Consider the following 12,346-nt stretch of genomic DNA (forward strand, 5'->3'; position numbering starts at 1 on the left):
ATCAATTTGATAATACCCTGTTTTATAAAATGCATGCAGATACATAGACATGGATTCAGACATGGACATAGATACAGATATACCATGAGTGTCCACCAATTAAAATCCAACCAAGCAGGATTCCTTCTATCCTTTTCCTTTTTCATATTGGTAACTTTTTTCTCTATCAGTGAGAAACTTGGCTGTTTTCCTCAATATATCCACTCATCTTCTCAGGCCCTCTGTATGTAATCAAACTTCCAACTGTACTGACCACATCCTTACTCAACCACCCCTTTCTCAGTTCCTAATCACAGCTGTTCTGCTTCATTTGGCCACCTCCTCAGTCAGTTCCCACTATTACAGCTTTCAATCACCATGTCTATGATTGGTTCCCAAGATTCAAGTCCACTCAGGAAGGTTGATACAAGACCATTTTTAGGGGCACCTGGGTGGCTCAGTTAGTTAAACATCTGACTCTTGATTTTGGCTCATGATTTGTGAGCTCGAGCCCTGCACTGGGATTCTCTCTCACACACAAAATAAATAATAAACTTTAAAAAAAAAATAATAAAGAGTTAAAGAGACTCTTCCTTCCAACTTGGGTCCCTGCTTAAAAAAAAAAAAAAAAAAAAAGAGATCATTTCTAGCTGCTAAAGACCCCCTGACCCATAATCATATGCCACTTTCCCCCCTCCAAACTCAGTGTGGGCTACCACAATAGTCTCATCTCTCCCACGGGGCCTTGGTCAAGATCACTCTGTTTTACCCATAGATACCCTTAACTCTGAATATCTCAGAGAAACAGGAGTGATAACATCAATTTCTTTCTGCCCAAAAGGCCCTGAACCCATTATGCAAATGAAACCACTCAGTTCTCAGAATTCTGCAGAGATTGGTTCTTTGCAAATTCTGACAAAATGAATCTTTTCCCCAAATAGCTATCAGCTACTCTTATGAATGAAAAAAATAATAAGGCATCCCCATTACATGACATTTACTGTATTATAAAATCATTTGTCTATTGGTCTCAGGTCTGTAGACTCTAAACTCCTTGAAAGTAGGCATCCTTGTAGCACCAATGCCTAACATACTGTCTAATCATTGTAGATACTATTTTTACTTATTTATTTATTTATATTTTTAGACAGAGAGCATGTGCAAGTGGGGAAGGGGTAAGAGGGGGAGGGAAAGAATCTTAAGCAGGCTCCATGCTCAGAGATGACACAGGGCTCAATCCCATGACCTTGGGATCATAACCTGAGTGGAAATGGAAAGTCAGACACTCAACCAAATGAGCCACCCAGGTGCCCCTAGTCATTAGAGACACTATAATTTTTTTAACCTTTATTTGAACCTGTACTTCCTTCTTCCTCTTTCTACATCAGGGCTCAACACTATGTACTTTGTAAGACTCAGTTTTTTGTCTAATAACCCAGCGTTTCTGCCATAGTCAGTATATTAGTGGTGATCAAGGGACAGTCTGAGGATGTCTTGGAGAAATAACCATTACAGAGATTTTGATCTCTAACAGAGTGCTTTCTAAGAGCCAACAGCCCTTTTATGGGCTACATATAGAAGACCTCTTTTTACCACAATCCTTTTAATTCTTGAGGGACACTCTAAAACTCTCTCTTTGTAGGCCACCATTTCCTGCAAACTTTCCTGAAGACAGGTCCTTGCTGCTATACCAATGCCTTTTACAAGAAGGTCTAGAAGGCCTAATGGAGTCTCATAAATCCATCAGAGCAGACCTTCACATAAAGATCAACACCAACTTTGGGCAGCAACTTCATGTGACAACAGGATGAGTGTCTTTACCTTGAGAAGTATTTACTCCCCTTCCCCCAACCGGAAACGGCTCTGATTGAGATGAGCTCCCCAATTCCCTGAATGTACCCTGATGCAAAGCAATTGTCCTCAAGGATTGATTTTAGCAGGCTCTTCACAATAGGGATTTCCATCTGAACTCACCTCACAGCCATGTGCTTGACACTGGGTTTTAACTCACCCAAATGCACTTCCTTCCTCCTGTAAGATTGGATGACCTCAGGGGCATCAAATACGTTACCATTATATTCCTTGGTGACAATGATGAGGGATCGCCTGTCTTTCCTCTTTTAGCTATGTGAATTCTACCAAGCCTACCAAGAAATAGGTAATACACATAATGGATAAACTGATGCAAGCATAAAGAATGGGAATGTGGAAGGAATTCTTTTTATACCAGCATTACTCCCATACCAAACTCAGAGAAAAATGGCACAAAAATAAACACTAGTGTCTGATCTTATATGGGATCATAGATGCAAATATGCTAGTAAAATACTAGCATAAATCCAGGAATATGTTATAATTATAATATATGATAACCGGGTAGGGTTTAGCTCAAAATATAAAGATGGTTTGCTATTAGAAAATTAATGGTTTCAATTTGGAAAATATGTATTTCAACAAATGTGGAGGAAAGCTCTTAAGGTTCAAACTCTATTCCTGATTTTTAAACATTTTGAGCAAACTGGGAATGAATATAAATATTCTTAATTTCATATATCAGAAATCTCCACCAAAAATAATACTTGATAGTGAAACACAGGAATTCTTCCCATTAAATTTTGAAAAGAGACCTTACTTTCAATATTGTATTATTGATCATAAGCAATACAGAGAAACAGAAAATAAAGATAGCAGGTATCCATACTGAAGAAGGAAAGGCAAAGTATCAATATGCCTACCTAGAAAATCCAAAAGAAATAATTGTTAGCTAGGATGCAATGGGAAGTTGCTTAAATAAGGCGACTGAAAACTATCATAGAATGGAGGACAGGAAGGGACAAAAGCAGGGAAGGAATGTGTTTTGCTTCACAGAACCAACAGTTCCAGCCAAGGAGATGCCCAACTAGGTGTTTCAGCCAATAGCCCTTTGACAGGTGTGTCTCACTTGGTGACCCCTTACTTGAGCCAGTTTAAGCTGAATAGGCATTAAGGACCTACAGAGGAGGTCCCAAGGTGTCTTCAAGTCACCTTTAGCTCATTAGAATACTAAGCTCTCCTCCTATGAGCAGAGTTTTCCATCATTTTTTTGAACATACAATGTATGTACTAGCATGTTGACATGCTAGGCATGAGCAGTTGAACCAAAAGTGCATATGCAAGCTCCATGCCCCCTCCTCGAAAACGCTGGGAGACAGTGCTTTGAAAGCTATCTCCCTGTCTTCTTACTTATAACAATAAAAAGCTCTTTGCTTTCAACATTTCCTTGGATTGTGCTCAACATGATGCACCCCAAGTGGCAAACCTATATAATGATAAGCAATTAAGATAATAGGAGCTCACCAAGATAACCAGATATAAGAATAAGAAAAACAATGAAACAGGGGTGCTGGTGTGGCTTAGTTGGTTGAGCCTCTGACTCTTGATTTTGTCTCAGGTCACGATCCCAAAGTCATGGGATCAAGCCCCACATCAGGCTCCACACTGAGTGTGGAGACTGCTTGTAATTCTCTTCCTCTCTCCCTCTGTCCCTCTCCTCCATGCTCTCTAATAAGAAAAAAAAAAAAAAAAAAAAGAAAAACAATGAAAAGAAACATATGAAACAATTTTCAATCTCATCACATAACCAATAAATGTGAATTAAAACAATGCCCTACAAACCATTATTAATTTTTAAAATTCAGTGGTACAATCTTTTAGGAAGGGATTTGGCAACAGTAACTAGAAAAAGATCCATTTGTTGGCTTCTGCTATAACTCTATCCTAAGGAAATATTCCAAGATATATAAAGATGTTCACAGACTACTTTCATAGAAAACAGAAAAATCTGGGGAAAAAATCTAATGTCCAACAAGAGAGAGAATGAATTAGCTAAAAAATCATATATTGGCTTAAAGAAATATATTTTTTAAATTTTATTTATTTTGAAGGAGGGGAGCAGGGAGGGGCAGAGAGAGAGGGAGAGAGAGAATCCCAGGCATGTTCCACATTCAGCACAGACCCCAATATGGGACTCGATCTCATGACTACGAGATCATTAGCCAAAATCAAGAGTCAGCTGCTTAACCGACTGAGCCACTCAGGTGCCCCAATATTGATTTTTTTTTTATCAATAAGAGATCTTTGAAGGTCTCTGTAATAACACTGAAATATTATTAAATGATAATTAGTGAAAAATCAAGAAAAACTATGTTTAGTGTAACAACTACATTAAAATGCATTTGGAGAAAAGTGTCACAAGAAATGTCGTATAGTCAACAATACAAACTCTTGACTCTGAAGTTGTGACTTCAAATCCTGAGGCTAACACCTCCTAGTAATATAACTTTGGCCAAATTACCTGATTTGCCTCAGTTTCTCACCTATAAAACAGAATTTAATAATAGCAGCTGTTCCTTTTTCCAAAGAAGACATCCAGATGGCTAAGAGACACAGGAAAAGATGCTCAACATCATTCATTAGCAGAGAAATATAAACCCAAACCACAATGAGATACCCCTCACATCTGTCAGAAAGGCTAAAATTAACTCAGGAAACAACAGATGTTGGCAAGGATGTGGAGAAAGGGGAACACTGTTGCACTGTTGGTGGGAATGCAAACTGGTGCAGCCACTCTGGGAATAGTGTGGAGGTTCCTCCAAAAATTAGACATAGAACTACTCTAGGGGCACCTGGGCGGCTCAGTTGGTTAAGCGGCTGACTTCAGCTAAGGTCATGATCTTGCAGTTTTCAAGTCCAAGCCCTATGTTGGGCTCTTGCTGACAGTTCAGAGCCTGGAGCCTGCTTCAGATTCTGTGTCTCCCTCTCTCTCTGCCCCTTGCTCTCACTCTGTCATTCTCTCTCAAAAGAATAAATAAACATTTAAAAACACAGAACTACTCTATAACCAGCAATTCCACTACAGGGTATTTATCCAAAGGATATAAAATGCTACTTCGACGGGGCACATGCACACCAATGTTTATAGCAGCACTCTCAACAATAGCCAAATTATGGGAAGAGCTCAAATGCCCATCAACTGATAAATGGATAAATAAGATGTGGTGTATATATGAACAGTACTCGGCAATCAAAGAGAATGAAGTCTTGCCATTTGTAACATGGATAGAACTAGAGTGTATTATGCTATGAAATAAGTCAGTCAGAGAAAGACAAATATCATATGATTTCCCTCATATGTGGAATTTAAGAAACAAAACAGGTGAACATAGGGGAAGAGAAAGAAAAATAAGATAAAAACGGGGGGAGGCAAACCATAAGAGACTATTAAATAAAGAGAAGCAACTGAACGTTGGTGGAGGGGAGGTCAGTGGGGGATGTGCTAAATGGGTGATGGGCATTAAGGAGGGCACTTGTTGGGATGAGCACTGGGTGTTATACGTAAGTGATGAATCACTAGGTTCTACTCCTGAAACCAATACTACACCGTATTTAACTAACTTGAATTTAAATAAATAAATTTAAAAAAATAATAGCAGCTGTCTCATAGAGTTGTTGTGACAGCAAATGAGTTAATACCTGCAAAGCTCCATGAACTGTGATGTTGATATGGTAAGCTGCTAATAAACATTAATGTGAATGCAGCAGAGTGCTAGTAGGCATTGTATTAGGGAGATAAGATTCTGAGTGTTTTCATTCCCATTTTCTAAACTTTCTATGATATTATTTTTGTTTTACAGTAAAAATGCATATTTTAATATTAAAAAATACTATTTCTAATTCATGCTAATCTCTCCTCTTGCCTATATTCTAATTCCACTCCCTCCTGTTTATCTAGGACCTGGTTCCATCCATTATCTCTTTTCTGTTATCTGAAACCCCTCTAATGATTCACTAAATAAATAGATTCCTAACTGTAATCTTTACTCTCTTCACTGTCACACTTCCTAAGGAAAAAAAAATTCACAATAACTTTCTTCAATTTGAATTTCCCATTCACTCTTCGGTATATTGGAATCTGAATTCTCTTTCCGTTATACCATTCTAACAATGCTGTTAATTTCCTTAACATTCAGAACTAATTAATGTATTCCTATTTACCGATCACAAGTGTTTTAACACTTCTAGTCACTTTCTCCTTGAAATTCTCTTCACTGTCCTATCACACTTAGAAAGGAGGATGTGAGAGGAGGAGGAAGCACAGGTTTTAGAATTGCCTCTGTTGGAAACCGAAAGCTGGTAGCCTGTGTCTGAGATCAGGTCTGAAGCCATAGACTGTAGAACCAATCCAGCAAGGAGAAGCAGGTGTGGTCAAGTGAAAGCGCTTGGCTGGGGAAATCCAATAATGGAACCAGAAAGCAAAGTGGGTCAAAGACAAAAGAACACCCTGAATCCCAAGGGGAACAAAAAAGTCTGCAGTTGCAGAAGAAAATCTGCAGAATCCCCGTGACCACTTCAGCAGAACTGTATTGTCAAATCTCAGTGTGTGGAGTCTTTTATTCTCAGAATATCTTAAGAATGCTTTTTTTATGTAACTCAATACCACCCTCTCAGACTCACCTCTTTCTTCTCTAACTGTTCATTCTCCCATTTATTAATCCAGCCTTCCTTCCATTTATCGTAGACTTACCAAATGATCACCATAAGCCAGGCATTGTGATATGCCATGAAGCTGCACAATAAATAAGGTAAAAGTCCTTCTCAAAAGCTCACCCAATTCATATTTCTTTCTCTGACCACCACATTAATGTGTTTCCCAAGGTTCTTACCTAGACACTTCCATGCTACTCATGGCTCCAACTGTCTCACATTACCAATGGGCTCCCTGGCTTCTTCATCTGATACTTGTAGATATTTCAAACTCAGGACGGCCAACACCAGACACTCATTTGCCACCAAACCAGAAGAGATCATTATCAACCTAGAAACTTTTAAGTCATGCATCAACTTTCCTGTCTTTCACCACATAGATGAACAAATGGATAGCAATTCTTAACAATATCATCTCCTAAAAAGCTTTCAAAACTGCACTCTCCTCTCTATTCTAACTCTACATTAATTTCAGTCCATAATTACTTTCATAAAGCCTTCTGTTTCCTGTCATCCATTATGTCCCCCTTCCAGTTCATCATTACTACTGATGTCAGAATTATCTTTCCAAAAGACAAATTTTATCCACCATTGCTTTGTATCCATATGTTTTACCCCTGCATTCTGGACATTTAGATTTTGTCCACAGATTTCTTTTGTTGTTGTTGTTTATTTATTTTTGAGAGAGAGACAGAGTGCGAGCAGAGAGAAGGAGACACAGAATCAGAAGCAGACTGCAGGCTCTGTCAGCACTGAGCCCTACATGGAGCTCAAGCTCACAAACCGCAAGATCATGACCTTAGCCGACATCGGATGCTTAACCAAGCCACCCAGGCACCCCCATCCACATATTTCTTTTTCATCTGTATCTCTCAACACCATGCTGGATAAAAAGAATTGCTTATATTTCCCAAACACAAGAAACTTTGGTCATGCTTTATGCCTTTCTTTGCCAAAAATGCTCCAACCTTGTTTTCCATCTGATATGTCTAAATTTGCTCAAATATTACTTGCTAGGCAAAGTATTTCCCATCTCCTTCAGAACTGTCCAACTTCTCCACGGAACTCTGTGCTTAGAGTATATCTCTATTAAGGAAGAATCACATTTGTTTTGCATTCATTTGGACATCTATATAATACTTGTTAGCTGTCTCCAACATTGAAATGAGTGCCTAAATGTAGATTGTAGAGATCATGTATTTTTTATTTTATATTTTCCTGCATCCAGCAAAATGGCCACCACAAGTCTTTGCTGAAAGAATGAATAACTCACAGAATAAATAATGAATAGGAGAAAATGTGTTTTTCTTTCCCTCCGTTACATGACTACGAGGATACAACATGTATCTCAGTGAAAGGGCTGAGAAAATGCAGATTGAGAAATAGAATGAAAGTCAAAAGAGAAAGGCAGGAGAAATCAAGAGGAATCACTGGCGTGCACAGAAACAAAGCTGACATCTAGGAAGAGAGGCAGAGCATGAGAGGAGATCAAAGTGAAAGCTGGAAAGAATCCAACAGGACAAGGAATATCAGAATCCCAATGAAATCTTTGCAGTTTGACTCCACGAACCCAAACAAGTCTCATCAGTTTGTCATCCTGGTAAAGACAGGACATTCCACAGTTCCTAGGAAAAGAACTAGAAAAAAAAACTTACACTTGGCCAGCAAGGCATCCGATCAAAAAATTTCCCAGAGTATATAGGTCTGATGCAATCTGGAGGTTCTACTCCAGGTTCATTGTTTTCAGTCTCTTTTCTCTCTTCTGGTTGTTGGGCAAACTGGCACTCAGAAGGTTCTATCACCAAGCCTGTTTCATCTGGCTCTTCTAGACCAGTGTCTACCACTGCAGGAGGCTTCATCTCTGCACTGGGCTCCATTACCACACAGGTACCTCTTCCCAGTTCCTGTCTAGGATCCATATCCAAAGCAGGCTGTTTCCCTACCGAAGCCCCTAACGCTTTAGGGGAACCAGCTGCAGAGCCTCTCCTGCTCCCTAGAGCCTGTGGACTTTCGCCTCCCATGCCTAAGCGAGGCTGTATTATCCTTCCAGAACACCCTGCCAGAAGACACTCATTTTCTAAACCCCCTCCTCCTGGCACCGTACCCAGAGGTTTTGTTTCCCGTGAGGCTGAGACCCCATAGACTCCTAAATTACTCCTCTCCGTGAGGGCCCTAGACGTATTCTGTCTTTTTAATTTCATTTCAAGCTCCTTGCTCAACAGAGATTTTGTTTCTGGTGATGCATTCCTCTCAAATTTATTACTAACCAAGAGGTTCTCCCTACATGGGGAATCTTCTTTTCTTAATCCCACTCTCAACCCTAACTCTGTGGGAGATTTTGTTCCCATGACGACCCCCCTCTCTCCTAAATCATCCTTCCCTTCGTGAGTGGGCCCATCCTCTATGCTCTGGGGAGATTTCCTTTCAGACACCCCCATTCCTCCAACAGCACTCATCTCAAAGGGGAAGTCTATACCTGGCTCAAGGAAAGTTCCTAATCCCTTGGGGTGCCCCAAACCTTTGGGGGACCCCACTCTCACGAAAGAACACATCTCAACTCGGACTCCCTGCCCACAGCTTCCTGCCTACGAAATAACACCTAGCAGAAAGGAGACTAAGGTCTGTTTACCCAGTTACCTAGGAAACAGGGGCGTGGCTTAACGCGCAATTGTTTCTCCGGGCAGGATCCCACCCATTTCTCCCCGACTTTCTCCAGTCAGTTTCCCTCTCTCTCTCCCCCTTCTTCTTTTTCTCCTTCGCTCCCTCTCTCCTCTCTTTTCCTCCTTCTTGACCAAATCTGGAGGGCAAGAAAACAAGGAGGATGTGGTTTTGGGCACTGGAGAAAATGTTCACTAACTTGTCTTCGGTTTCTCTAGCAAAGCAGTCCCCTCAGGATGGGTTCAACCCTGGGCTTCCTCCTCCGGGCCATTGGCCTACTAATTTTATGGCAATCAGGATAAAAGTAACCACTTCTCTGGTTGTGACCATTAATTTAGGTCCTTCCTTGTGCATGTACAAGCACAGTGCACGTAGTTCTTTCAGCCTAAAGAACTACTTTAAATTCTGTGAAGTGGGGCGCCTGGGTGGCGCAGTCGGTTAAGCGTCCGACTTCAGCCAGGTCACGATCTCGCGGTCTGTGAGTTCGAGCCCCGCGTCAGGCTCTGGGTTGATGGCTCAGAGCCTGGAGCCTGTTTCCGATTCTGTGTCTCCCTCTCTCTCTGCCCCTCCCCCGCTCATGCTCTGTCTCTCTCTGTCCCCAAAAAAATAAATAAACGTTGAAAAAAAAATTAAAAAAAAAAAATAAAATAAAAAATAAATTCTGTGAAGTTATTTGGTACCTGTGTTACAGAAACTACTTAAAGTCTTTGAGAACATTTACATTTTAATAAATAGGCTTTAAATAGTATTTAAATATGTTAAAGTTTGAGGGGTGTTATACAATAATGCATATCAACTTCTTAAAATATTGTGCAACTCAAACTCTGGAAGGTAAGCATGAGATTTTCTTTAAATTGGGGCTACAACTTGTCAGGTTTTAATGAAAGTGTATTTAGTAAATATTTGTCATGTTTTACACATACAGGGGATACAGAGCACCTAGCTTAGAATCTGAATGGAATTTATAAGATTCCAGTCTTTTAGAAACTATGAAAAACTTGTAAATGAAAAACTAAAAAAAACAAATGCTTAAGAGACATTTCACATTTGAACAAATTGTGTAGTGTAATTTTCATATAGTTAATATAAATATTCATCTCCCCCAAGCACTTTAAATGACTTGAAAGCGTGTAAATGAAGGGATGTCTGTATGTATAAGCGTTCATTCAATTCTTTCATTTTTACAAATAACTATTGAGTACCTACTTTGTGTCTATGATGGGAATATAGTGAAATATAAGCCAATCCCTCTCTCTTGGAATTTATATTCTAGTGGGGATAAATAACCATCAAGTAAACCAATAATTAAGATCATTTCACATAGTGATAAATGTTACAAAGAAAACAATACTTTGATATAAAGAGATGCTACTTTAGAATTGGTGGGCTTAGAAGTTCCTTAGGTACATGACAATTGAACCGAGGCTTGCATTTAGCCGGGCAAAGACACAAACTTTTTAAACAAGACTAGCTCAAGTTCCCATAATTTTTTTCTCATTGCCTTGCCATCATGCCCACGTTTCCTTATGTTAGAATTACCTTTAGGTTTGCCTCCAGGTAGTCCCAGTTAAAACAAAATGTTACCAGTCATTACTATCTATGATTCATTCTTCAACTACACAATGGGGGAAAGACGTCCTGGAAGAGAAGGTAGAATATATACGGTTAAGAGTGCCAGGGGTGACAGAGAGACGTAAAGTGCTGGGAATTTGTGAGTGGATGTTTATAGATTTGAGAGCAAAGGAAGCACTAAGGGCTGTGTTCAAGTCTATAACTTTATTTAGGGTCTGTCCACTTTGTAGCTTGCTTAACAAAATCTGTCAATTAGTAGGACTCCACATTTGACACTAAAATATATGCACTTATCAGTCCTCCCCAGTTAACTGGGGCTAGGGAAAAAACACAGGCATATTGTGAGTGGCAGCAGCAAGAGAAAAGCTTTACTGTGGCATTTCAGTCTCTGGCAGCAGATCTTAAAAGTGCTTAGCCACTGGCACCGTACTCTTTAAGACAAACATTATGACTAAACTACAAAATATTGTGGAATGTATTCATGAAGGAGGTGAATTAAAAGACCAAATTGCTAGAAGAAAATAAATGAGGAAGCAATATCCTAGAACAATGAAATGGGGAGTTCCTAGCAATTTATAAATTTCCGCATCCCTGTTATTTGTGAGGTCTTCTCCAATCAAATGCTCACCACTCTAAATATAATTAGGTTCACAAATATTTTTGAGGCCCTTGTTATCTCAAAGATGCTTTGTGAGGAATTGAAATGATGAATAAATAACGGTCTTGGTCCTTTAGAACTTTAAAATCCTAAGGAGATTTTAGCTTCCCTAATGGGAACAAAAACCTGAGGAGAAAAGTGTAGGCACTGTAAAATAAGGCAGATAGGTATTAGAACCACTACAGAGAGTAAAGTGAAGTAGCATGAAACTACAGGAAAAAATAACTAAATCCAGTAAAAGTACAGTTAACCCTTGAACAACACAGATTTGAACTGTGTGAATTCATTTATACGCAGATTTTTAAAAAAAAAATTTTTTTTTTTTTTAATGTTTATTTATTTTTGGGACAGAGAGAGACAGAGCATGAACGGGGTAGGGGCAGAGAGAGAGGGAGACACAGAATCGGAAACAGGCTCCAGGCTCTGAGCCATCAGCCCAGAGCCTGACGCGGGGCTCGAACTCACGGACCGCGAGATGGTGACCTGGCTGAAGTCGGACGCTTAACCGACTGCACCACCCAGGCACCCCACGCAGATTTTTAAAAAATAAATCTATCAGAAATTTTTTTGGAGATCTGCAAAATTTTGAAAAAATTTGCAAATGGCATAGCCTAGAAATACCAAAAAAATTAAGTGAAAGTTAGGTATTATTGTAAGAGTGCAGTATGTAATACATTTAACATACAACATGTTATTGGTAAGGCTTCTGGTCAATACTGGGTTATTAGTACTCAAGTTTTGGGGGAGCCAAACATTACATGCAGACTTTCAATTGGGTGGGGTCAGTGCCCCTAACCCCTGCATTGTTCAAGGGTCCACTGTATCTTCAGATGCCATCCAGAGGAGTTGGTGTCCTGGCCAAAGTGAAACCTGCAGTGATGGGTGGTAACAGTGTTCTGGGAGGGAGAGAACAAAATGATCAAAAATGCCAAGATGATAACATACCAACAACATTCT

At 39.6% G+C, this 12,346-nt stretch overlaps 1 protein-coding gene across 2 annotated transcripts in view; it reads right to left on the reverse strand.

Annotated features, from left to right (window-relative positions):
• Nucleotides 1–9,145, reverse strand: part of EFHB (EF-hand domain family member B) — a 49,442-nt gene extending 40,297 nt beyond the window's left edge. The window contains exon 1 of one of the 2 annotated variants that reach the window (XM_043595501.1): nt 8,157–9,145. In XM_043595501.1, the coding sequence (XP_043451436.1) occupies nt 8,157–9,053 (897 nt within the window). In that variant the 5' untranslated portion in view covers nt 9,054–9,145. The remainder of the gene's footprint in view (nt 1–8,156) is intronic. The other variant, XM_043595502.1, reaches the window with a different exon arrangement.
• Between the last annotated feature and the right edge of the window lie 3,201 nt (nt 9,146–12,346).

The sequence above is a fragment of the Prionailurus bengalensis genome, chromosome C2, assembly GCF_016509475.1.
Source record: "Prionailurus bengalensis isolate Pbe53 chromosome C2, Fcat_Pben_1.1_paternal_pri, whole genome shotgun sequence".
In the NCBI taxonomy this organism is placed as follows: Eukaryota; Metazoa; Chordata; class Mammalia; order Carnivora; family Felidae; genus Prionailurus; species Prionailurus bengalensis.